General features: G+C 49.3%; 9 protein-coding genes across 9 annotated transcripts; 5 read left to right on the forward strand and 4 right to left on the reverse strand.

Moving 5' to 3' along the window:
* Positions 1-1,759: 1,759 nt before the first annotated feature.
* On the reverse strand, positions 1,760-4,346 carry LCP9604111_6888 (uncharacterized protein; the record flags this gene model as incomplete). Its single annotated transcript, XM_039074858.1, has 5 exons — positions 1,760-1,771; positions 1,827-3,170; positions 3,221-3,340; positions 3,394-4,114; positions 4,240-4,346. The coding sequence occupies 5 exons, from the start codon at positions 4,344-4,346 to the stop codon at positions 1,760-1,762; spliced, it is 2,304 nt and encodes a 767-aa protein (XP_038927189.1).
* Positions 4,347-5,012: 666 nt separating this feature from the next.
* On the reverse strand, positions 5,013-6,760 carry LCP9604111_6889 (sugar porter family MFS transporter; the record flags this gene model as incomplete). Its single annotated transcript, XM_039074859.1, has 4 exons — positions 5,013-5,210; positions 5,266-6,162; positions 6,227-6,528; positions 6,589-6,760. The coding sequence occupies 4 exons, from the start codon at positions 6,758-6,760 to the stop codon at positions 5,013-5,015; spliced, it is 1,569 nt and encodes a 522-aa protein (XP_038927190.1).
* A 358-nt stretch (positions 6,761-7,118) lies between these two features.
* Positions 7,119-8,260, forward strand: LCP9604111_6890 (uncharacterized protein; the record flags this gene model as incomplete). Its single annotated transcript, XM_039074861.1, has 4 exons — positions 7,119-7,408; positions 7,460-7,920; positions 7,969-8,051; positions 8,114-8,260. 4 exons carry the CDS (start codon positions 7,119-7,121, stop codon positions 8,258-8,260), a joined length of 981 nt encoding a protein of 326 aa, XP_038927191.1.
* A 423-nt stretch (positions 8,261-8,683) lies between these two features.
* On the forward strand, positions 8,684-10,579 carry LCP9604111_6891 (Zn(II)2Cys6 transcription factor; the record flags this gene model as incomplete). The annotated part of the gene is made up of 5 exons (XM_039074862.1): positions 8,684-8,844; positions 8,891-9,290; positions 9,345-9,399; positions 9,461-10,295; positions 10,369-10,579. The coding sequence occupies 5 exons, from the start codon at positions 8,684-8,686 to the stop codon at positions 10,577-10,579; spliced, it is 1,662 nt and encodes a 553-aa protein (XP_038927192.1).
* Positions 10,580-11,192: 613 nt separating this feature from the next.
* Positions 11,193-14,054, forward strand: chl1 (DNA helicase; the record flags this gene model as incomplete). Its single annotated transcript, XM_039074863.1, has 7 exons — positions 11,193-11,301; positions 11,357-11,449; positions 11,502-11,668; positions 11,722-12,360; positions 12,411-13,076; positions 13,129-13,299; positions 13,353-14,054. 7 exons carry the CDS (start codon positions 11,193-11,195, stop codon positions 14,052-14,054), a joined length of 2,547 nt encoding a protein of 848 aa, XP_038927193.1.
* Positions 14,055-14,357: 303 nt separating this feature from the next.
* Positions 14,358-15,136, forward strand: LCP9604111_6893 (60S ribosomal protein uL15; the record flags this gene model as incomplete). Its single annotated transcript, XM_039074864.1, has 3 exons — positions 14,358-14,389; positions 14,523-14,721; positions 14,918-15,136. The coding sequence occupies 3 exons, from the start codon at positions 14,358-14,360 to the stop codon at positions 15,134-15,136; spliced, it is 450 nt and encodes a 149-aa protein (XP_038927194.1).
* Positions 15,137-15,650: 514 nt separating this feature from the next.
* On the reverse strand, positions 15,651-16,793 carry LCP9604111_6894 (uncharacterized protein; the record flags this gene model as incomplete). Its single annotated transcript, XM_039074865.1, has 2 exons — positions 15,651-16,372; positions 16,424-16,793. 2 exons carry the CDS (start codon positions 16,791-16,793, stop codon positions 15,651-15,653), a joined length of 1,092 nt encoding a protein of 363 aa, XP_038927195.1.
* Positions 16,794-17,216: 423 nt separating this feature from the next.
* Positions 17,217-22,993, forward strand: pld3 (phospholipase D; the record flags this gene model as incomplete). Its single annotated transcript, XM_039074866.1, has 5 exons — positions 17,217-17,276; positions 17,379-17,388; positions 17,449-22,804; positions 22,866-22,934; positions 22,987-22,993. The coding sequence occupies 5 exons, from the start codon at positions 17,217-17,219 to the stop codon at positions 22,991-22,993; spliced, it is 5,502 nt and encodes a 1,833-aa protein (XP_038927196.1).
* Positions 22,994-23,346: 353 nt separating this feature from the next.
* Positions 23,347-24,977, reverse strand: LCP9604111_6896 (M20 family dipeptidase; the record flags this gene model as incomplete). The annotated part of the gene is made up of 5 exons (XM_039074867.1): positions 23,347-23,530; positions 23,585-24,702; positions 24,750-24,817; positions 24,866-24,897; positions 24,946-24,977. The coding sequence occupies 5 exons, from the start codon at positions 24,975-24,977 to the stop codon at positions 23,347-23,349; spliced, it is 1,434 nt and encodes a 477-aa protein (XP_038927197.1).
* Positions 24,978-25,387: the final 410 nt, after the last annotated feature.

Here is a 25,387-nt window from a genome sequence, read left to right on the forward strand (position 1 = left end):
GCGGCGTATTATTAGAATAATAATAACATCATTATGTTATACGATCTCACCACAGCCTTGTCTCATATGATAATGTTCATCTGATTACGGTTCGCCTCATCCCGCGTTGCCTCCATTCCATACCGGCGAATCAGATCTCCCATCGGAAATAGAATACACACCTTAAAACCTCTAGAATCCCCCCGGTAGCTCTCACACTAAACGTGTGCATGAGTGTCAAATGATGTGACTCGGGTGGGGACTAGGTAGAGAGATCACCACTCCGCGATGACCTCTTATTGGAGCGTTCCTTCAAGCCCCAAAGATTCCTGATAACATTTGTCAGAATTCCAGAGCATGGACGATTGGAGAGCTTTGAGGCTATGTCACTCGTCATTCGCAAAAACTTACCCAGAGCTCCGCCGCAGTCATGTCCTCCGGAAGTACCTCAGAGCATTGGTCCCAGAGATCGCGACAGATCCGACGGCGCAGGTTGGCATGTCGTTGCCAATATTTCCATTCTTTTTCGAGTTTTTCTCTTTTTTCTGGTGATATTTGAACGGGGTCGCCCTCGTGACGACTTGCCAAGCGAGCTTGGATCGTCGATTCCTCGCTCTCAAGACGGCTGATGTCCTGCCGGAGTTCGGATATTCGGGGCTTTGCGTGCAGGGCTGCTAACGCTGCTCGGGCCTTCTTTTCGTTTGCCTGTACAGTTGAAATCTCGTCTTCGAGCCTTTCAATATCACGCTGGAGAGCTGCAGCTATCTCTGGGGTTGTGATATCCGAGGGATCTTGCAGAGCATGGTAAACTGTCTGTTTGCCTATACGTCACTTGGTTAGTATGTCTTTCTGTTCAAGTATGTCAGACTTACCAGAAGCTCTCCCTTCGATCTCGTTCTTCTCGTGCAAGTCCCGAAGAAGCTTTGCGGCTTGCGCTAGAAGCCCATATATTAGGAAAGCATAGACACGGTCATAGAACCAGTCTTACTTTTGGTCACCTTGTTGTGGAGATTTGCAGAGACATCAATGGCCTAGAAAATGCTTGGTCAACTCTCTGTTCCTCAGGCTGTCATGAAGAGAGAGCGAACCGAGTATGGACGACTGAGCCAGGCGATGTTAGTCACTATCTCGAGTATCAAACAACTTATTGGAGCTAACATACTTTTGTTGGCCTGAAAATCCACCCGGTAAGTCATTGTGAGCAAACATCTGTCAAGGTCCAGATTCTGTCCAGATACTCACGAAGGTATTCTCGGATCATTGAAGCATCTTTGCAGTCAAGGTCAGCAGGTCAACAAGGATTTGATCAAGAGAATTTCTCACCATTATCTGCAGATGCATCTGTCTTGGGCTTACGTGGAGCCATGGTGTGATGATTAGGAAGATGTTTGAGATTGGGAAGATGTTTGAATGTACTGGGTTGGTACGAGTTGGAGTTCACACCGGTGGACCTCACGTGTGTGAAGTGACTACAGTGACACTACAATTCGAAGACTGAACTTTCAATGACAATAAATTCACAGTAAATTCACAACTACTCCTAATTCATGCCCAAACTTACAACCCGAATGATAATATGTCCAGGGAAAAGAAACAAAAAAGCTTAAGGCAGATATGAAATGGGTGCAAATGCAGTCATGTGGAAACAAGAAGCCATTGAGACCATTCGCCTCCCGGACGGCGAATACTTTTTGAACCCCCGAGATTATAGAAAGTAGAGAAAATGCAAGTGGAAGGGAGACAGCCAAACGTGCTTGGATAGGGAACAGAGCCCGGGGTATCACATCACAATCTGCAAAAGTCAGCTTTGAGTCAAGTTCAATGGCTAAAAAGTAGGGTTTACATACGCAATCACTGTCTTTCGCCGCACTAGGAACACCCATCTCTTCAAAGGTCTTGGGTCCCTTGCTTGGTGGCTTGGCGGGCTTCGGCTGGGGCGCGGATGAAGTCGACGATGCGACTGAGGGGGCGACCGAGGGCGCGATCGAGGACGCGATCGAGGGCGTCGGTTGAGGCGTGGAGGCACCCGAACCGTGAGAAGATGGCCGAGACTCCATACGTGGAGGAAACGAGGGCGAACCAGGCGGACGAGGAGATACCAGACCGGGTGAGGACATTCCGGAGTGGCCAGCAGTAGGAGGTCTCATAGGCTTGCGTTCAGCCGAGTCAAGTCGAGGTGGTGGGCGTCGCCCACCTGGAGGCGGCATTGGTGCAGAATAACCAATATCGAGACGAGGAGCCCCACCAGGACTGACCATGTTACTAGCCTGTGGGCTTGTAGGTCCAGGAGGAGCGCTGAGAGGTGCTCCAGGGACAGGTTGGCGGTAGTTCATGGGCCCGTTAGGTCCATAGGACGGATTGTGAGATCTAGGGGGGCCTTGGGCAGGTGGGCCACCATATCCCGAGGGTGCATTGGTTCGAAGATTGGGAAGGTTTGGATTGACGCCAAAAGCAGAGCTTGGGCGATTGTCTGACAGTTGATAACTCTGCTGGGGCTGGGGCCGGGGACGAGTAGAGGAAGGACGATCGGGGTAAGGAGCTCCAGATGGTGGGCCGTCAGACAAACTCATCCTCGAGGGATCTGGCATTTGGATATTCTCTGGGGTTGATTCCATTGAATTACCTCGCTGATGAGCGGTATATCGCGTCGACTTGATGCGCGAGACTGCGATTTTCTCATGGTCCTTTCTGGACAGAGTCTTTGAGCGCGAGATACTTTCAATCCGACCAGATGCATCCTTGTTACCACTGGCAGCGGCCTTGGCGTACCAAGAGCGGGCTTCCTTTATATCCACTGGTACAAAGATACCAACCTCATAGAAGTAACCCAGAGCAAATTCGGCTGTCGGAAGACCACTCTGGGCCGCGCGTTGAGCATATGTAAATGCTAGCTCGTCGTTCTTCTCAAAAATACCCTCATGTCCACACAGGAACCATTTGCTGATTGCCATCTCGGCTTCGGGCTCACCCTGACGGGCTGCCAGTGCATTGTAGTGCAGAGACAGCGCGGGGTTGAAATCACAGCCCAGTTGACAAAGTTCATATGCAGCACCCATCTTGACCTGGGCCTTGGCGAACCCGTGATATGCCGCCTTTTCGATATTTACACGTGCCATGTTCAGATCGAGGGGTAGGAAGCTTTCCGGGACGCTCACTTGAGGGAGCTCTCGAGCCAAGAGCATGCCGTATACCTTTTCTCCATTAGAATGATTTCGAAGATAGAAATTTTTACAAAACTCACGTATGCGCCTTGAGGTGCGTTCTGGTCGCATGACTGCGCCGCCAGCCGGATGTAGTCCAACCCAGTGTTGAAATCCTGGTGCTGTCCATGCTGGCCCAAAAGAATCATCATTCCCAGGCGCTGAAAGTATGTTGTTAGTTTTTCCACTATGTCCAGTCTATCTGATAACCCACATAGTATGAGGCAGAATCCGCCCGCGCAACACCCCGCTGGTAATGTTTGATCGCCTTCTCAGGCTCACCCGAGCTCTCAAATTGCATTCCGATGCGGTACTCGGCACGCGCATATCCCTTCTCAGCGGCTCGGGAGTATGATCGGAATGCCTCCTTGCGATCGACGGGGCAGCCAAATTTGCCGAACTCGAGCCACATGCCCTTGATAAATTCCGCTTTGGGGTGACGCTGCTCGGCAAGAAAGCCGACAATGTTCATCGCGTCGACCCTTAGCCGCCGCTCCACCTGTGGGGTCTGCGGGCGTGGCGGTTGGGTCAGAGAGAGGCGGACATCGTTCTGCGCGGCAACCTCGACAAAGGCGAGGGCATCCAAGGCCCATGCGAGTTGCATCTCCGGGTCTGTGGTCGACAGCACGGCCATCCGCGCGCGCTCTAGGTTCGCCTCTCTCTGTTCATCGGTAGGCGGGACGTTAGGTGGTGGGTTCCGCAAAACCGGGAACGGTGAGAAGTTTGGGTGATCCATGCTATCATAGGTCGCGGATTGCGCGTAGGAATTGGGATCATGAGCTTCATCGTGTGGGGATTGGACGGCGGACGAGGTGCGTTCGGGATAGGTGTTGGCGCGTTGGTATGGCGGTTGTTGTTGCCCGCGGCGGGGGTCAGCGCGGTATTCCAACTCAGCGATATTGTCCTGCATGTTCTCGGGCACTTCTGGCATCACTCTAGGGTGAATTAGTACTCGTATTTTCGGCATTCTCGGCATTTGCAGGATTTGCAAAGATCGCAGAGATGACAGTGATGACAGAAATCGCGGAAATCGCAGATAGATGTGAATTCAAATTGATACCTTTGAGGAGATGGGGATATGACCTCTGGCATGTAGAAGTCATCTTGCCCCCCTGGATACCATGTTGCACCTAGGTGCTGCTGACCACCCTGTGGTGGTCTGTTCATTGTGAAATTGTTAGAGAATTGTCCGATCCCCCTTGTCAATAGTAAAGGTCGAATAGTGTCAAGAGAGAGGGGGAAATGAAAAGAGGAGTTGAAAGTGATTTAAGGGAAAAAGGTAGACCCCCACCCCCGCCAGGTCAAACGGATTTGAAGAAGAGTTATTATTAGTATATTGATAGTAGTATTGGTAGTATTAATAGGATATATCCTTCTACTTCTAGTAATATAATAGCGCCGACCTGTATAAGCTCCATTATGTACATATTGTATTCTTCAGCCTCATCGATGGATGAGGTACATAACTGTACCGGCGGACGTAGGGACTTCCATCTGGTGGGGCTCTCTTGGGGGCCGCTTTAAGGCGGATGTAAGCTGACTAAGTCGGGTTCACCTCCGAGGTTGGGTAAATCTCAGTCCGGAGGCTGAGCGCTAAGCCACGTGATATATCAGTGAGGCTGATGAATCAACATAGCCCCACAGTGTCTATTTTGGTAAGAATGATTTTTGATGAGCAGAGTAATCCAGAGACTTTCTCAGCAGGAAGAGCTTGTTAATGATGTCAAGGGTTGAAGGATGGAGGCTTGGAGTTTCATAATGTTAATGTGTCTATAGAATCATAACTATATCACATCTCATGAGCCTTATGTATCACACCAAACTCATATCCCATTACAGTGAATCCGACATCTCATTCTTGATAACCACAGCACTCTTCTCACAGGGCTTTGGGTATTGATCGGACGCTGCTTCCAACCCCTCAAGCATCACTGGGTCTGTGTGATCCAATTTAGGATCCTCAAAAAGAGCGGCGAGCTCAACTTCGGTTTTACCTTTCGTTTCTGGGAACACGAAATATATGATCAAAGTCTTGAAAAATTAGTACTCGAGATATGGAAATAATGGTAGTTGAAATTTCACTCACGCCGAGGACAAGCATTCCCAGGTAGAAAATATAGTAGTAATATCCAATGCTCTCCAGTGCAATGGGATTAACATATTGATTGACGGTAAGTGCTGCCTGCGAGATAGCCACTTGAATACTTAAACCCTTGGCTCGAATTGCAAACGGCAGAAGCTCCGTCGGATAGCAATAAAGAAGTGGGTTATTTGCCAGATTAAAGGCCGCATCGTAGAAAAAAAGAAATACAACGACGGCAAACGAGGCTCCCTTGGATCCATGTTGGGCATACATGGCCGAGCATATAGTCAATGGGATGTTGACGAGGATCATGCCGATGAATGAGATCAGCCAGAGAGTTCGTCTGCCGATTCGGTCCGCTAGTAAAGCCCCTGCTAGGGAGAACAGCAGGTTCCATATCTGCAATCCACCGTTGATACCGGTTTGCTGAGGTGTAGAGGTGATACCAATGCTGGTCAAGATGGGGCTGAAGTAGTATGCGATTACTCCCTGGCCGTTCCAGAGTGTCAAGAGGGCAACAGTAGCCACCAGGGCAATTCGTTTCCTGTTTGCCGGCGACTGGTAGAGAATACGCCAGCTACTTTGACCACTCTTTTGGGCGGCCGCTTCAGCCTCCAACAAGGTATGTATCTCTTCCATCTCATGTATCACAAGAGGCGAGTGCATGTTGCCGTTGCTATGATACTTTGCAAGCAGTCGTTGGGCTTCTTCCGGGCGGTGTTTTGCACAAAGCCATCGCGGACTTTCGGGGAGACCGCAAAGAACGGACATCATGACGAGAAGTGCGGGAATTCCTTGAATGAGCGACGGTATACGCCATGACCAGCTGGTAGTCATATATCCTGTGCCAAACGTTGTCCATGCCGCGATGATGGAGCCTACGTACCAAAGTACATTGAACTATAGAAGTCTCAGGTCAGCAGAATGTATAAAGAGCTTGGATATATTAGTAAGGGGACCTTACCAAAGAAGATATTGTGCCACGCGTCGCCGGATGAGCCAGTTCGAAGAGCAGCGAGGGGCCAGCAACACATGTGAAGCTAATTCCAACGCCAATCAAAAACCGACCACCAATAAACATACCAGCTGATTGTGCAGCTGTTTGAATTACAGTTCCCGAAAACGTCAGGCTTGCTCCAACAAACATGGCTACTCGTCGTCCGAGGTAGTCTGCTGTGGGCGAGGCAATCAGAGCACCAACAAAGCCCCCAACGAAAACAATAGTTGTTATGAGTCCGATTCTAGATGAGTCCGGATTTCCCATATCTGGTGAGAGCTGCATGATTAGCTTCTATCTCGAAGGGAATGTAGAAAGGATCTACGGACCTTTGACCCAGGGCTTCATGGACTGGAAACTTCCCACCACACTTTCATCATAACCAGTGGTCATTTGCGATATAAGAATGGTAGCCTGCCATGCTAGTAGCTTGCGCATACCAAGATCTTTCCACCATTTGTCAAAGCGATGAGTTTCGATTTCATGAACGGGGGCAGTCATTTTGGGAGGATGAGGTTGATCTCTGGGGTTAACACAGAGGAGGGCATCTGGGAGAGCCAAGGAGCCCATTGAACTTATATTTTGCCATGATCAATGGTATCTGAGAGTGCAAGCAGATAGTTCATTGACCGTTGTAGATATCGATGTTGGTCAACTCGCGCGAAACTCGCGCGAGTTTCTTATCTGCGGAGGCGCGGCAGTTTCCGCCACCCACTCCGAGGGACATTTCCGGATACAATTAGGGCTTAAATAAAGACGCAACATACCGAAGTCTGCTTTCAAGATGCTTTCAAGGCGCTTTTACCAATCATTGACATTCCCGACCGCTCGATCCTGTACCTAGTTTCCCACCCATACCATGCCCCATCCAACGACTAATCAAGTCACCGTGGACGATTCCAGAGTTCATGGAGACTGGCGAGACGAATTGTTCCAAAATGGGTACGTTGTGGTGAAAAACGCTATCTCACCTGATCGATGTGAATACTACATCGACAAGATGTTTGAGTGGTTGGAAAGTTTCCCTTTCGGGTTTGACAGGAACGATCGCTCAACTTGGACCGAACAGCATTTACCCACGCATATCAAGGGCGGAATGTATCATGGATACCGTATCCAGCATGAGAAGTTTATATGGGAGGCTCGAACGTAAGTCTTCAATTCCATATCCGACGATACACAGCTAATCGATTTGACCAGAGAGGACGGAGTAATCGAAGCCTTCGCAAAGCTATGGGGAACAGACAAGCTTCTGGTCTCTTTCGATGGAGTGAACTTCACTCTTCCATCTGGTACTACTCTGCCACAAACTAAACCTTGGCCACACATTGATCAAAGCCCACTGCGACAGGGTATGCAGTGTGTCCAGGGTGTTCTCAACTTCGCACCAAATGGTCCTCAAGATGGGGGTCTTCTCGTCGTGAAGGGATCTACAAAGCTTATGCCGGAGTTTTTCAAGACTCACTCGGGTGAAATTGGCAGAGAAACATGGGGACCTAGCGATTGGTTTGGCTTTGACGAGAGTGAGGTGAAGTGGTTCGAGGAAAGAGGCTGCGAGATTCTTAAGGTGAATGCTGAAGCCGGAGATCTTATTCTTTGGGACTCTCGCACTATGCACTTCAATTGCGTCCCATCATCTCAGAATCTACGTGCCGTTGTTTGTGAGTTCTCTTCTCCGACCCAAGTGGTCTCTCTCTGACTGTTCATAGATGCGTGCTATACACCAGCATCCTTTGCAACGCCTGATGTCTTGCAGAAAAAGAGTGAATTCTTCGACCAGCGAATTGGAACGGTAAGTTATCCTTTCTCCTGTCTCTTCTGCATAAAAGGGCAGTTTATTAACTTCTTGAATAGACACATTGGCCCCATGACAATCTATTCACTGAAACTAGCCACGCAAACCGCCCAGAAGAGGACGAAGGGGACTTGACCAAGCGTCTTTATGAGGAACCTGTTGAGACGGACTTGGTGTTAAAGCTGGCAGGGAAAAAGCCTTACTAGATGTTTTTAGATTACTTGCTCGCCCATGGCTCATATCTTCCAGATCCAGATAGTTACATTCTTCCTGATTCCTCTCAATCGATCAAGTATTTTGACATGGAGCCGAATTTTCTTCCATATCACTAGTCTCCTTCATATGTGGGTATAAGAGAAGAGAAAAGCGACGTAATAAGAATTTTCAAATCCCCTCTAGAATGCGAAGCACCCGAAAACGAACAAATCCAAAGCACACTTAGCCCATCATACCTATATTATTACTCGTACAATAACTAATATCTCGCTAAATGACTTCCAGCGAAGGTCTCGATAAGGATAATCTCGGGGTATTCAAGGTGGGGATGATTAGACCAATCAGATCAAGTCCCCCAAAGGGTCATAGATAAAGACCGCCAAGGCTGCATTTGTGTCTTCCACATATCCTCAATGACAGCAAGAAAGAGCCAAAGGGCACCCAATGCTTGCTCTAGTTGTGCTAAACGTCGGGTGAGGTGCGACAAGCAGGTCCCATGTGGAACTTGTCTTGCAAGAGGCCTAGAAACTACGTGTGCAAGAGAAGTTGTCAACGTCAAAGGCCGAGTTACCAGGTGAGTCAAGCAATCCAGTATATAACTAGTGCTAAAACAGAGACAGTGCAAAGCAGAGTGTGCCGGTTCTATCTTATTTTGAACTCCAACAAGAAAACAATCGACTAAAAGCTGAGCTATTCAAATCAAAACTACTTACACAGCGGAAATCGACGTCTTCTACATATCCTAGACAGGAAATTTCCGCTGAAGTGCTCGAAAACCAGACGAATCTGCAACATGGAAAAAGCGATTATCATCAGCAGGTGTGGAATCGAACAGACATCTGGATGCCAAGCAAAGACTGCAGTGATATTTTATTGCATCACGGCTTTACCTGGACCTCGTGGATCCATTTTGCTGTTCATCTGCAGACATTCGAGCTAGAGCATGAGTCTGCTTGGATAACCGGGGTATTCCTTGATGGCGATCCTCTCTGGCTAGCTATATATTTTGGCTTCATAGCAGTGAGCAATATTTCCTGTTTTTCTTTTATTGTCGAGGAACCTAATTGATCATAGATGAGTCTGATGTTTATGGATAAGGATGAAGCTAGAAGAGCCGGACTACCTCTAGGTTTGGCTACCCACGCGTTTTCCCAGTCAAGTTAAGACTCCTCTAGTCTAATGCATCCTAGAAAATACGTCTGAACTTGTTCAGAATTGGTACGGCGCGGCACTATTTTTCCTCAACGAGGCGGAGTTTCTACGAAATCCGAATTTCAAGACAGTACAGTCCATTGCCATACTTCTCGGATTGGCCAAAAATGTTGGGGACTTTGATCTTCAACCAGTTCTTCAGGCGACAGGAATAAGGATAGGCCAGATTCTAGGAATGGATCAGGAGCCTCCCATGATATCCGACGACCCTGTTATGCAAGAGATCAGTCGACGAGTTTGGTGGACCTTGGTCATCTGTGAATGGCTGTCCATACCAGCGCGTCCGCCTTGCATCCACCAAGCAGACTTCAATGTCAGGCTGCCTCTGGTCCTCTCTGATGAAGAGTTGACGACGAGATTGATCAATGAGCCGAATATGGCAACCAAAATGCCACGTCCAGTGGATTATCACAATGCTATGATCTTTTTAGCAAAGTCGAACTATCACTTTCAAATCCAAATGAGGGCTATCGAAAATCTGGATGGAGATAATCTTCTGGAAGACCTTGTTCTGACAACGGATGAAGCGCTAGCCAATATCATCTCACAGTTGCCATCTCATCTTCTCGAGATCTCCGGAGGACTAGCCAAAGAGAGAGAACAATATCCACCCTGGGTACTGTGGCAACAAACCACATTATCTCTCTCATTTTTGTTCTATCGAATGAAGGTCAACCGAGTCCTACAACATCGATGGGCCTCCTCTTCGGATGTCCTTCTTGCAAGGTCAAAAGCAATCTGCTTAGACTCGGCCAACACGATTGTGTCGATGGTCAAGCAACACAAAGTTGTCTTGGCACGCCATCGTCCATGGTGAGTCTCAATTCTTCTTCTGCTTTTCTGGGTCCTGTTCACTAAATATTCCACTTCTTCCTCCTTATGATAGGGCAACAACCTCTGCCCTGTTTTCCGCTGCCTTGACCCTTGCAGCAGAGGCAAAGCGTCTTGACTCAAATGCAGCAGAGGAGTACATTGACAGAGTTCAAACTTGTTTTTCATTTTTTGAGTATATCAAAGATCACAGCGCTCTTGCAACGCGAGTCCTAAGTGAATTGCGGGTGTTTTGTTTTCATGATTCTGAGTCAACTAGTGTCTAGTGATTACAGTGATATTATGGATCCCATTGCATTGAAATTTATAACCAGAGAGTGATGCAGTCGATTCTTTCTAGATGGAAGACTCAACTATATATATGTTTAGAGTCATTTCTTATCGGTACGTCTTTGGCTAGTAATATCAAAGGTGTAAATGCTTTAGGTCCTTGGGTAATGGGTGATATGAGCGAATGGGAAATCGATCCGATCAGCATAGCTCATACGTGCCTCTGCCAGCTTTGATAAAGCAGACGTTGCATGTGACGAGACTAGCGTGTCACATTCCATGGAACCTTAGAACCTTAGAATATGGAAACCTTGGCTCGGCTTAAACTCAATGGGCGAATCAGGGCGTTCAGATGATAATTAGTGGGTCAGAAAGGGGCATGCCCAGTTGTACCCAGTACTACGGAGTACTCAGTAAGACAAAAGCGGCAAGGCCTGAAATCCGGTACCTGCGTACAATACTTCCAAGGCTGGTCTCTCAGATTTCCAAGATGTACCTAACCTCCTCCGTACCGGTAATTTTACCTTCACCGTTTTATTTTTATCTTTTCCCTTTCCTTTGGCTATTCTCCCGAGGTCCCTTCTAAGTTCTTACTGGCTGTCATCTCCAATGGATTTCCACCATCCCTATAAGCCATACGATATCCAACTACAGTTTATGCAGGCCTTGTATGCCTGCCTGGAAGATAGCAAGGTCGCTGTCTTTGAATCCCCCACTGGTAAGCTAGACCTCACTGTGTTTATTGTTGATTGATCTAACATAATGTTATGCAGGCACTGGAAAATCTTTAAGCTTAATCTGTGGCTCTTTGACTTGGCTTCGGGATCACAAGCGAAAGGCCTTCCAGGAAAGTGTTGATGCAACATGTGGGTCCCATTGTGAAAGATATGACTGCATAGCATCTATCTGACATTCCAGGCGATGACGATGAGCCCGAGTGGATGATAGAACATGCCAAACGGGAATCTAGGCGTGCCATTACCGAAAAGAGACAAGAACTCGAAGCCCGACTGGCCAAGATTAGGCAAGAGGAAGGACGTTTGAAACAGGCCCAGGACAGTGCAGACCGACCCCGTAAAAAGCAGGTATGCATATATTCACCGATTGGTGCAAGGTCACTATACCAACTAGAAAATAGCGACTGGACGACTCAGCACCGGAACTTGTGGACGATGACGACCAATTTGTTCTCGATGACTATGATAGCGACACAGACAATCAGAAAAGGCAAAATGACTCTGGGAATTCCGACGGCCTGTCTGCAAGCACTCTAGCCTTGTTAGAACGCTTTCAAGGGAAATTCTCAACACAAAAGAAAGAGAAAGAGGATGACGGAGATGATGAGATTAAGATCTTTTTTTGCTCAAGAACACATTCTCAGCTGAGCCAGTTTGCCGGTGAATTGCGACGAGTCACCTTTCCATCTAGTTTACCTAGCGACCTCGATCCAGAGAGCAAAGATGACCTTTCCAAACTGGAAGAGCGCGTGAAACACCTGTCGCTAGGGTCCAGAAAGAATCTGTGCATCAATCCCAAAGTCCGGGCCTTGGAGAACAACACCGCAATTAACGAGAAGTGCTTGGATTTACAGCAAGCCGGCGTAGCAGCCGACAAGAAGTGCCCCTTTATTCCCTCCAAGGATGACGAGGCTCTGGCTCTTGAGTTCAGGGACCATGCTTTGGCGACTGTGAAGGACATCGAAGACATTGCCCAGGTTGGGAAAAAGCTCGGAATATGTCCCTACTATGCATCTCGTCCAGTTATCAAACACAGCGAGGTTAGTTTCACCCGGGAACAGATAGAACGTCGTCTCTAACTCAAAATTAGATCGTCACACTTCCATATCCCTTGTTGCTGCAAAGATCAGCCCGCGAAGCCCTCAATCTCTCCGTCAAAGGTCATATTGTTATCATCGATGAAGCCCACAACCTCATGGATGCAATAGCTGGCATTCATTCGGTGGCTGTCTCCCTAAGTCAACTGCAGACTGCAATTGGGCAGCTGACAACATACGCCCGTAAGTTCAAGAACAGACTAAAAGGGAAGAATCGGAACTATGTTGCGCAAGTCATCCGCCTGGTGAGCTCAATTGCGGAGCATATGAAGTCGATCACCCAGCAAAAAGGACCACTAGAAGGCTCGGTTCAAGCCTCAGATCTCATGGCTGGAAAGGGAGTTGACCAAATCAACCCTTATAAACTCTCTAGATATTTGCAAGAGAGCAAGCTCGCCCGGAAAGTTGACGGCTATCTCGAATTTTCGCAACAGCCAAAACCTGGTCGATCCAAAGATAAAACAACAATGCCGGTTTTATTTCATATTCAAAGCTTTCTTCTTCCTCTTATGAACCCCTCGGAAGAGGGACGGCTTTTCTTTCAGAAAAGTCAAGACGATGTTTTGTTGAAATACATGCTTCTTGACCCGACAAACCACTTTCGGGAAATTACCGAAGATGCTAGGGCCGTCATTTTAGCTGGTGGTACCATGTCTCCGGTGAGTATAGCTCATATATTCTAACATTGTAGTTTTCTAATGCTCTCAACAGATGTCAGATTATGTGACTCATTTGTTTTCATATTTACCCCCAGAACGACTGGGGACATTCAGCTATGGCCACGTCATTCCAAAATCCAATTTAGTCGCGCAGTCATTGGCTCAAGGGCTGATGGGAAACGAATTTGATTTTACTTATGAGGCACGGAATTCTGAAAGAATGGTATGTGCAAATTTCTGTACTTGGAAAAAGTTTCTTATTGACATATAAACTAGATCACCGATCTTGGGCGTACGATAGCAACCCTCTGTCAAGTCATTCCGGACGGTGTCGTCGCGTTTTTTCCCAGTTATGACTATCTCAGTTATGTTCTGAGTGTTTGGAAGAAGCCCATTCCCAACGGGAACGGCCAAAGCACTCTCAATCTACTGGAACGGAAGAAGAAGGTTATGTACGACTCACGCGAAGCAGTGACATCTACAGATGATTTACTGAGGGAGTACACTGAGGCCGTTGAGTCGGGATCCGGGGCTTTACTTCTCTCTATCGTGGGCGGCAAGTTGTCAGAAGGCATTAATTTCTCCGACAAGCTAGGGCGCGGCGTCTTTATCATCGGCCTACCATTTCCCAATATCCGCAGCGCTGTCTGGCAGGCCAAAATCCAGTACCTCGAGGAAAAGACCTACAAACAGGCTTCTGGGTCCGAGTCGGAAAGGAAAGCAACGGGCAAGGCAGCGGGCAGGGAATTCTACGAGAATTCGTGCATGCGAGCAGTGAACCAGTGCATTGGTCGAGCCATCAGGCATGTAAACGACTACGCTGCTATTATCATGATTGACCGCCGGTATGAGTCGCCGCGGATCCAGCAAAAACTGCCTGGTTGGATTAGAGGAAGCTTGGTCCCAGCACCTCCCACGCGGGCGGCTCAAATGACTGTGCAAAGACTTTCAAAATTCTTCACCGAAAAAAGGCGATAGTGGAATATGCACTGTAATCGAATCATTACAAATAATGATACAGCATCATAATCTTCGCATCAAATCCGTGCTCGTATTGGAGATGTGCCGTAACCCTACATTGTAAAAGACCGGCAGAATGAGAAGGCGGTGTATGTAATCCGTGACATAAGTTCTGACAAAGCCAGGGCTAGGGTTCCACGATCACGGGACAAGCGAATTTGTTAGCGCACACTCTAAGCCTGGATTTCAACATCCTGTAGACGGAACGATCCCTTCAACGCCAAACATCAACGGTCTTGTCGAAACACCCCCGCCGACAAGATGCCTACCCGTTTCTCTAACACCCGGAAGCAGTGAGTCGACACCCTTTCCTGTGCCGTCTGAATCGAATTCTTTTCTCGTCGATCGCGACCAGAAGAACCAAATTCGTCATACCCCAGTCGCAATATCACATCAACATATCACTAACCTGTCTTTCTCTCGCAGCCGCGGCCATGTGTCTGCCGGTTACGGTCGTGTCGGCAAGCACCGCAAGTCCCCCGGTGGTCGCGGTATGGCCGGTGGTCAACACCACCACCGTACCAACATCGACAAGTTCCACCCTGGTTACTTCGGTAAGGTTGGTATGCGTTACTTCCACAAGACCAACCAGCAATTCTGGAAGCCCACTATCAACGTCGATAAGGTACGTTACATCTACATTTTGCGAGTCTATTCGAGATGAAGGAGAAGAAGTTGTGGATTGGTCTGGAGTTGGAGCACCGGTGCGCAAATGGCGACAATATGCAGAAGAGAAAGGAGGCCAATCGACAACTATTCGAAGGATTTGCGGAATTCGATTGAAATGGACAATTATCGCTGACCGCGACTTTCTTCTACAGCTCTGGTCCCTCGTTCCCGCCGAGCAGCGTGACGCCTACCTGAGCGGCCAGAAGACCGATGTCGCCCCCGTCATCGACCTCCTGCCCCTCGGCTACTCCAAGGTTCTTGGAAAGGGCCGTCTCCCCCAGATCCCCGTCGTCGTCCGTGCCCGCTACGTCAGCCGTGACGCCGAGGAGAAGATCAAGGCCGCCGGTGGTGTTGTTGAGCTCGTCGCATAAGCGTTGATTCGTCGAGATATTTCTGGAGAAGGCGGGTGAATAGGGGCAATTTGAAGCCCTAGCTGTGTTCGTTCGCCAGCATGGAGGACGATCGGAACTCAAAATGAGATCTGCCCGAACCGAAACTAAGTCGGTTCAAGCGGTCGAAAATAAAAAGGGTTTTTTTGTATGCAATCAGCATAGCATATGGCCTCCGAATGCCCTTACGATTTCATCAGTGTGTTAAACAAATACCATAAGGAGGATTTTTTTCAAATGTTTATGATGACTCCCGGGCAGAGTGTTGGTTCTGAATTATTGCGCCACGCTCATGTAGGATGACCGAGGCTGTCTTGGGGCATGAAAGGCTTCGAATCCCGAACAGGTTCGCTGTTAAAGCTCCATCGTCGTAGATTTGTCTACCAATCTGTCCGATTACAATTGCAGAACCTACGCCAGTGACAGGTCATGTCTATTCACATCTGATCTCATTCTATGTTGTATACATCGAGGTATTCACCATGGCCTAGTGCTCTCAGATCTTCGACTCTCGCACCGAACCTCGTCGACCCCCCTGATCGGGACCCACGGCCAACGTCTCACTGATAAACCGAACAGCCTCGTCAGCCATCTTAGCAGTGACCTCATGGGCTGCCGATTCGTCAATGATATCTTCAAAGTGCACCCCGCCATCACCGAACCACCCATCGGATGAGATACTCTGCTTGAGCCAGTTGAGGAACAGTTCTCCACGGTGATAGGGAACAAGCTTGTCCTTGGCGCCAGACAGATTCAAAATACGCTTGCCAGCCAAGGCATGAGTCAAAATCGGCCGCAGCACCTTCTGCTCGCTCTCTGAAGGCTGAGGCAACGGACCTTCGCGCAAAGGACCAGTCAATGGCCCGCAATCCACATGCTTCAGCATCATACTGGCAGGATCATATCGGCTGACGGTCTCTAGGAAAGAAGTCGGCAAGGCTTCCGAGCCAAGGACGTCGGCGCCAGGTGGATCACTCTTAGTCCATGATGGCAGCTTCGACAGCCGTGCGCGGTCTGCCATCAGATTGATATAGTCCGGGCAGCCGATGATGACAACTCCGGCGGTGACTCGAGGCTCGTGCAGTAGACAGCTCCATGCTGCGTGTCCTCCCAGCGAGACTCCTAGAACTAGATTCTGGGTGATCTTGTGCTCGCCGCTGGGGAATATGTAGGAGGGAAGGTAGTCCATGAGCACTGATGTATCTCTTGCAGTGCCCTCTAGTTATAATTAGAATACCATATTCTTATTTTACACATGCATTCACTCACGGAAGATGGAGAACATATCCTGGGCATGTCTGGGGTTCCCCTTTTTCCAAGATTCATTTCCGAGAGGGTCGACCAGCCGGGTACCATGGTTTCTCTGGTCGAACGAGACGGCAATCAGGCCCTTGGCCGTAGGGGTGTCCTGGTTTCTCGTGTTCCAGTCGGTAATGGCGGAATTGGCAATGCTAGTCATGCGCTCTTGGGTGGCTAATCTGGGGTGAAGAAGCCAGAGACATGCGACCTCCGAGGCCTCTTTGCGGAGCTCTTCCAGTCCGAAGACCGTTACTGAGATACCAGCAATTGTATAGACCCTTTCAGAGATGGCGGCTGCCACGCTGCCTACATCACTCACGGATTTCAATGGATCAGTCATTGTTGAACAGAGATATGAAAGATGTTGAAGAGAGGTGGGCTGAATAGCGGGGAGATAACTCGGGTATACTACGAAAAGCCGAGGCCGTTGGTTTAGAGCGCATGTTTCCGAGACTACGAGGATTTGTTATGTTTTAGATGTTTTCTAGTTATGTTGTCTATTGCCTATACCTCGTCTCCTTTATTGCAAGTTGATCCTCTCCTTTTTGTATATTTGATTCCACAGTGTTACTCCAAGGTCCCCAACTAAAGCCACATATACGGCCACTTTTGTTTGCTATTAAAGGACAAACCCCTTTGAATTCAGTCAGTCTAATTCAATATTCCCATTTTATACGCTTCATATGTCCTATTATATACCAAATACTCCATATATACTGTTGTAGAGCCCATGTCCGTTGATCATAACACGCCTCGACGTCCAATGCCCCTTTTCCAGACCGCCCACTCTTCTCCAGTCGGAGAGACAGCTGGGCACTCCACTGTAAACCAATTATCGATGCTCCTTTAAATGTCAACACACGTTCTTTATCCTGGAATTTCTTGTTTATTTCTTGTTCTTTTAATATGATGACTACCTAGTCAGTTTCGACAGTGTATGTACGTGAACGTGGTAGAATCCCTGTGAACTGCAACTGATAATCGCCTTGCATTAGCTCCAATCATGTCGGCCTCGTCAGTTCACAAGGACGTGGAAACTGGCTCACTGAGGATCGACACAAAGAAGCAAGAGCCCCCTTTGGCTTCAAACAAATCAAAACTGGCAAGCCCGCTGCCTTCTCCCACCGAATCCAAGAAACCAGCATCGATCAAGCAGGTCCAACCCACGACGGACGGCCATGAAACAGATGCAACAATAGGCGACAAGGAAAATACACATCCATCATCCTTGAACCAGGGCTCACCAAGAGGAAGGCCATCCCTGGGCACTCAACCGCCAAACCAGTCAGCTGAGGACCAACAATGGCGCTATCAACGCCAGTCGTCTAAACCCAGAATGTCTCCTCCATCCCGTCCCCCAAGTGTACATTTCAGAGATACAGACACCGAGGCTCCTGACGCGTCCCATTCCCGGCCGCCATCGCGACCCGTCTCTCGACCAGCCTCCCAACACGGCGACGATGATGAGCAGGGTCCCAAAGGAAAACAGTCGTTGTTCGGCAAACTCAAGTCACTCGCTAATGCACCCAACCTTGCACCACACTCACGATCTGCCAGCGGCGCGAGTACGGACTTCCGCCCAGGTCCAAGCGATATAGCTACCCCGGGGTCGGAAAGGGGAGAATTCCGCTTCCCAGAGGCCCTGGAAGAAGAGGGTAGCGAGATCGATGCCGACGCGGAAGAGAGTGGTGGCGAGCAACCCGATCCTCGTGAAAAGAGAAAACTGCAACGCCGGCGAAAGCAACGGGAGGAAGAGGCTGGCCCCAACACCGCCCCTACAACACCTAAAACAGCGCGCAGACCATCATTCCACTTCTCATCCTCCTTCGCTCCTTTCGAGAATTATCGTACTAATCTGTTCCCTCGAAGAGCAAGCACTACAGACTTCACGCCTCAACAACGCGAAGGTGTTTCGGAAGATGAAGGTCGTCAAAGGCTCAGCCGACGGATGAGGAGTCGCCCATGGGCAAATACTCGGGTTGGCAGCTATAATGACCACCCAGATACCAATCCGGATGAACAACGCCCGAGCAACTTGAGGCGATTTACCGGGCTTGCTGGACCATCTGGAAACGATGAAAGCCTAACGGCGAGCTGGAGACGCCATCGAGCCGAGCGAGGCACCAGTGCCAGTGCTCAACGATGGAAACAAATCAAAGCAGGTCTGAAACTTATTGGGCAGCGACGAAAGCCAGAGAATACAGTGGACAATAAAAAATCCGCAGAGTTACTTGCTGAACTCGCTTCGGCCGTGCCTGCTGCGCTTATACTGGCCAGCGCATTCCAACGAGATGAGCACGGCAGTAGAAAGATCCCGATTCTTTTGGAGCAATTGAAGGTTCGTGTTACGGACAGCCGGATTGATTCCCACTCCGGTGATCGTCATCTGGTCTTCCGAATCGAAATGGAGTATGGAAGTGGCATGACTCGCATGAAATGGATCATCTTCCGCACGCTAAGAGACTTTGCCAATCTGCATCTCAAGTATAAGCTTCATCTGGGAACTCAGAAGTACATTCAACTACGCACGAGTGAGAACAGCCCGAGTCTCCCCCGATTCCCTAGAAGTGCCTTCCCCTACATGCGAGGTGTGCGAGGCCTTGAAAGTGAATTTGAGGATGAAGATGAAGAGGGTGGTTATGAGACTGGCGCCGAGGGAATGAGTGGAACGGAGAGGCCTCCGATGAAGAAAAAGCAGAATCAACAAGCACACCAGCGTCGAGTCTCTGGTCCGCTTCCTCGCAGAAAGTCCAGCCTCACCAATCAAGAAGGAGACACAGCCGCGGGACCTTCGTCCACTAACGAAGGTGTCTCGGGAGTCAGGAAAGAAACATACCCCGAGAAGCAGCGAAAGAAGCTTGAGCTCTATCTGCAAAAGATGATTAGGTTCCTAATCTTTAGGGCTGATAGTAATCGCCTGTGCAAATTTTTGGAACTGTCCGCTCTCGGTGTCCGGCTGGCCGCAGAAGGCAGTTACCACGGCAAAGAAGGATTCTTAATAATCCAGTCCTCCAAGGGTCTCGATTTCCGAAAGGCGCTCACCCCGGCTCTAGTCAAGAAGCGCCATTCGCCCAAATGGTTTTTGGTCAGGCACAGCTATGTAGTCTGCGTGGACTCCCCCGAGGAGATGAATATTTATGATGTCTTCTTGGTGGATGCCTGGTTCAAGGTTCAGACACCGAAGCTTAGTCTTCGCAAGCAAAATCCAAGGGATATTGCCAAGTCTGCAAAGCAGTCTGCGAGACACCCTCAGCACCACACTCTCCGGCTTGAGAACTCCGAACGCAAGCTCAAACTGCTGGCCCGGAATGAGCGTCAACTCCAACAGTTTGAAGACTCGATCCGCTTCATGAGTGCCAATACTCCGTGGATGCAGCCCAACCGCTTTGACAGTTTCGCACCTGTGCGACAAAACTGCTTTGCACAGTGGCTGGTTGATGCAAGAGATCACATGTGGGTTGTCTCACGAGCGATCAACCAGGCAAAGGATGTCATTTATATCCATGACTGGTGGCTGAGTCCAGAGCTTTATATGCGTCGGCCTGCTGCCATCAGCCAGAAATGGCGATTGGACCGTCTCCTGCAACAGAAAGCTCGGGAGGGCGTCAAAGTCTTCGTGATCATGTATCGTAATATCAACTCCGCTATCCCCATTGACTCGGAGTATTCCAAGTTCTCTCTCCTTGATCTCCACCCCAACATCTTCGTTCAGCGATCACCAAATCAGTTCCGACAAAACACTTTCTTCTGGGCTCATCACGAGAAGCTTTGTCTTATTGACCACACCATCGCATTTGTTGGAGGTATTGATCTGTGCTTTGGGCGATGGGATACTCCTCAACATCTGTTGACCGATGACAAGCCTACCGGCTTTGAAACCACTGATGGTCCCAAAGATGCAGATCAATGTCAACTCTGGCCGGGCAAGGACTACTCCAATCCTAGAATTCAAGATTTCTATGACCTGGATAAGCCGTATGAGGAGATGTATGATCGCAATGTTGTACCCCGGATGCCGTGGCATGACATTTCTATGCATGTCGTGGGCCAGCCTGCTCGAGATCTTACTCGTCATTTCGTGCAACGCTGGAATTACATTCTTCGCCAGCGAAAGCCCACGCGGCCGACGCCCTTCCTCTTGCCGCCACCCGATTTCAATCCAGCAGATTTGGAAGCCTTGGGTCTTGATGGAACTTGCGAAGTACAAATTCTCCGTTCTAGCAGTATGTGGTCGACAGGAACTCCCGATGTCGTTGAGCACAGCATCATGAACGCCTATGTCAAGTTGATTGAAGAATCCGAGCATTTCGTCTACATCGAGAATCAGTTCTTCATCAGCACCTGTGAGATTGAGGGCCGAAAAATCGAGAACCTTATTGGAGATGCCCTAGTTGAACGTATTGTCCGAGCTGCCAAAAATGAGGAAGCCTGGCGTGCCGTCATTGTCATCCCACTGATGCCAGGATTCCAGAACACCGTGGACAGTGAAGGTGGAACCAGTGTTCGCCTTATCATGCAGTGTCAATACCGCAGTATCTGCCGTGGAGAGACATCCATCTTCGGCCGTCTTCGTGCTCTTGGAATTGAGCCAGAGGATTATATCCAATTCTACAGTCTGCGAACTTGGGGCAAGATTGGACCGCAAAAGGCACTGGTGACCGAGCAACTCTATATTCACGCTAAATGCATGGTTGTTGACGACCGTGCTGCTATCATTGGATCGGCAAACATCAACGAACGATCCATGTTAGGTTCGCGTGATTCAGAGGTTGCCTCTGTAGTGCGGGATACCGATATGATGATGTCGAGCATGAATGGCAAGCCATACCTTGTTGGTAGATTCCCACATACTTTGCGTATGCGTCTGATGAGAGAACATCTCGGAATTGACGTCGACGAACTCATGGAACATGACTTTGCTACTGAAGAAGAGCTACGGAAGATCCAGGTCGCTGAGGGGAGTGAGCACCCAGTTGACAACCAAGAACGAAGAAATTCGGCGTCCTCGGCCGTCGAACGACAAGATGAGAGGGATATGGTCGAACGTCGGCATCGTGTCCAGGATGAGTTTCTTTCTCGCTCCGAGGAAATGTATAGCTTCAACCACGATGTAGATTGGGAGCAGGGTTGTAACCCTAACCTCAAATCGAACCGCAAGCTCACTGCCGACCCTCGCGTCACTGAAAATCCTGATCACAGAAAAGACGTGGAAGGGGATGGCGCCGATCATCTGTCAGCTGCTGCTCAGGCTGGATTAACAGTCGGTCGTGATTCGGAGATGGAGCCCAATGGAAGAGAAGCCCTGCTTTCAGCCATCGCTCCTGAGGGGAAGGGCACTGTTGAGCGACCGAGATCATCGCAGCAAAAGCCACCTTCAACACCCTCCACCCCGAAGGACCGCAGACCTGGGTCATCGAGTGAGACCAATCCAATCCCCGAGACCAATGCGACTACACCGTCACAAGGCTATGGACTTAATGGAGCGTCGAGCCGCGAGTCCGAGACTAGCGGTACCGGTTCGAACACGGCTAAAGAAGAAAATGAACACTCCAAACACCACCATCCGTCTGTTCCGGATCCCAAGCGTATCTTCATCGACAACGACTGCATGAGGGACCCGATCATCGATGGCTTCTACCTGGACACATGGCAAGCTGTGGCCGAGAAGAACACTAAAATTTACCGATCTGTTTTCCGCTGCATGCCCGATAGCGAGGTGAAGAACTGGAAGGAATACAAGGAGTATGCCACCTATGGCGAGCGCTTTGCAGAGATGCAGAGCCAACAGGGCAACAAGCCAGCCCAACCTCAACAACCTCAACAAAAACAAAATGGCTCTTCTCCAGCCGGTCCTACGGTTAGCTCTCCGATGTCGATCGCTTCTCAGATGTCTTTCATCACTCCAAAGGCCGAAGGATCGCAGGCAGACCCGAAGAGCCCCCAGACAATTAACGAGAAGGTCGTAACTGGGAATGACGCTGGTCGTCCACAGTCTGAGCAGTTAGCGAAGCAGGAGACGTTATCATCTATCGATGAGAAGGCCGCACTCAAGACGGTTTCGGATCCGAACCTGTTGGCCAGTGTTCCGAACGGGAACGGGACCAGCGACGACAATAGTTTCGTCGTCGGTGATGATATCGAGAAGGCACGAACAACCTCGCCTCATGTCGATTACTCTGAAGCCGTGAACCTGAATCTGAACTCGAGCCATTCTCGGAGACGAAGACGCAGAGCTACAACAATTGGCTCAAAGCGTGACCCCCATGGCACAGATGAGTATTTGGACAAGGGCCGTGCAGAGGACCTCCTTAACCATACTCAAGGCCATCTCATCATGTGGCCTTATGACTGGTATGTCTCAACAACGCTTCCATTGGATCTCAGGATATCCACTGACCAATTCTATTTACAGGCTCGAGAAAGAGGAGCAAGGTGGAAACTGGCTCTATGCTTTGGATCAGATTTCTCCTCTGGAGATCTAGTAAGTTGTCTCTCCTTGTTGCTTTCCGAACGGAATATTAACGGATATATAGCAACTAATCTCTAATTGCACTTGACGGCGTCTTGTTCGTGCTTGTCTACTTGGTGTCTGTGTTGGAATTCGCGAGCGCCGCTATAGCGATTGATGCATTTTCATCTTCTTGGGCCTTCTTGGGTCTTTGCCTAGTCATCCTTCGGAGTTTTCATGCATCACGGCGTTCTCTATGTTACCCCTACCTAAGTAGCGCAATAAGTAATCATCCCGTTTCGAATACGGAGATAGTATATTATCCCGCCAAGGTCCTGTGTGGTGTGTAATAGACGTACTATTTCAACGGTTACTGATGAAACGGCTTGTACTTTAGTAGAATAATGCTAAACAGCAGAAGAAAATTGAATTCATGATTATATATCTATGAAGAAGTAGGCTCTTCCGCAACGTAGTGCAGGTAAGCTCCCAGCAGCTTGGTTCCCTCAATGTAGTTTCTCTTGTCAAGCTTCTCGTTGACAGAGTGGGCAGCATCGGTCGAGCTTCCCATGGGGAGAAGCAAAACGTTCTTGCCGGTAGCTTGCTCGAAGGTCAATGTGACAGGGATACTATCAATGGTTAGCTGCGGGACTATTTCATTTATGGGAAAAGAAGAATCTCACCTTCCACCCTCGCGAGTCATATCAGGCTCGACTCCGAAGACCTGCTGAACAGCCTTGCTGGCAGCCGAGAAGTTCCAGTGCTTGGGGCTGGCGACCCACCACTTGCCGTCGTGCTGCAGCCAAACATCCAAAGTGTTCTTGGTGTTCAGCTTGGCGAACTCGGCCTTCACATAGTCGATGACCAGCTTGGTCACATCTTCGCTCTCCATATTGGGCACGGTACGAATAGAGAATTTACCAATCACCTTGGCAGGAATGACGGTCTTAGCACCGGGGGCCGAGTAAGCACCCTCGATACCGTGGATGGACAGAGAGGGATAACGCCATCTGGCCATCAGGGTACGCTCCTTGGTGGGGTGGATACCTGTCTCAGCACCCAACGACTCGTGGAGGTTGTCCATAGTGTAGCTGATCTTTCCATAGAGAGTCTTCTCCTCCTCAGTCAAGGGAGCCACCAGATCCATGATACCCGGAATCAAGATGTTACCCTGGGCATCAACCAGCTTGGACAGAACGTTGACCAGATCAGTCATGGGCTCGTGGGCAGAACCGCCAAAGACACCGCTGTGCAGATCTTGAGCGGGGCCCGAAATGCTGATGGAGTAGTAGTTGCAGCCACGCAGACCATAGGTGAGACAGGGCTTCTCGGTGCCGAGCCAGTAGTTGTCAGAGATACAAACGGCATCCGTGTCCTTGAAGTACTTCTTACTCTCGTCCTTGATGAAGTCATCCAGGCCCTCGGATCCATACTCCTCCATTCCCTCGAAGCAGCACAGCAAGTTGACGGGGAATTCGATGCCAGCCTTGCGGTGGGCATCGATGACGTTAAGCCAACCCAAAACGGGACCCTTGTCATCGGTAGAGCCACGGCCGTACATCCGATCCTTCTCGTCAATAGTCAACTCAAAGGGCTCGGTAGCCCAGCCGTCTTCCTTCAGAGCCGGTTGCACATCGTAGTGTCCGTAGACCAGAATAGTTCGCTTGTTCTTATCGTTACCGTATCTCGCAACCACCACGGGTGGCAGCTCGAGGTGCTCTTTGCCAGGCTGCTTGCCCAATGGTCGTTGCTCAACCTCGGCTCCAAGAGCTGTGAGCTCATCGGCAAGGAATTGACCCATCTAGAAAAGATTAGACCCTGGATTTGGATGTCTGCTGGGAAACTCACGCGGAACACATCCGGTCGGTTCTCATCTTGCGCCGAGATCGATGGGATCGCAACCGCCTTCCGTAGACCTTGACCAAAAATCAGCGAGGACCTTGCGAGAAACCAGTATTACCTACGATCGATGAAATCGTTGGACGAGGCGTCGACCCTTGTGACTGTTAGTTGACGTCTCTCTTTCAAAGATTAGCATACTTACTGCTTGAAAAAGGGCTCTAGCTGGGGAGCCATTTTGGAATCACTGATATAGCCGTAGAAGAAGCGGCGAGAGGAGAGAGGCGAACGAACAGCTGGAGAAAATCGAGAAGAAAAAGGAGCGAGTTTGAATGAAACGCGACGGAGGGGAAAGAGGGGCATTGCCGTCTTTGCCCTTTGGTAACCGGAGAGAGTCTAGAGGTGACTTCTTATCACGTAATTTTCTATTGGCCCTATCACAGCGATGTGGTCAGCGGACGGGTTCTAGGCGACTGAGACATGGACTTTGGCATATTTTAGGCAAAAGATACAGTCGAGACATTAGAATTCCCCCGTTGATCCTTATTTCTATATAGCTCTTGATAAAGTAGAAGATTTGGTATGGAATACATAAACAATGCTACAAATAAGCTAGAATACATGGATTTTTCTTTACAAAGCACCCC

This window comes from Penicillium roqueforti (genome assembly GCF_015533775.1).
Source record: "Penicillium roqueforti strain LCP96 04111 chromosome Unknown scaffold_19, whole genome shotgun sequence".
Taxonomy (NCBI): domain Eukaryota; kingdom Fungi; phylum Ascomycota; class Eurotiomycetes; order Eurotiales; family Aspergillaceae; genus Penicillium; species Penicillium roqueforti.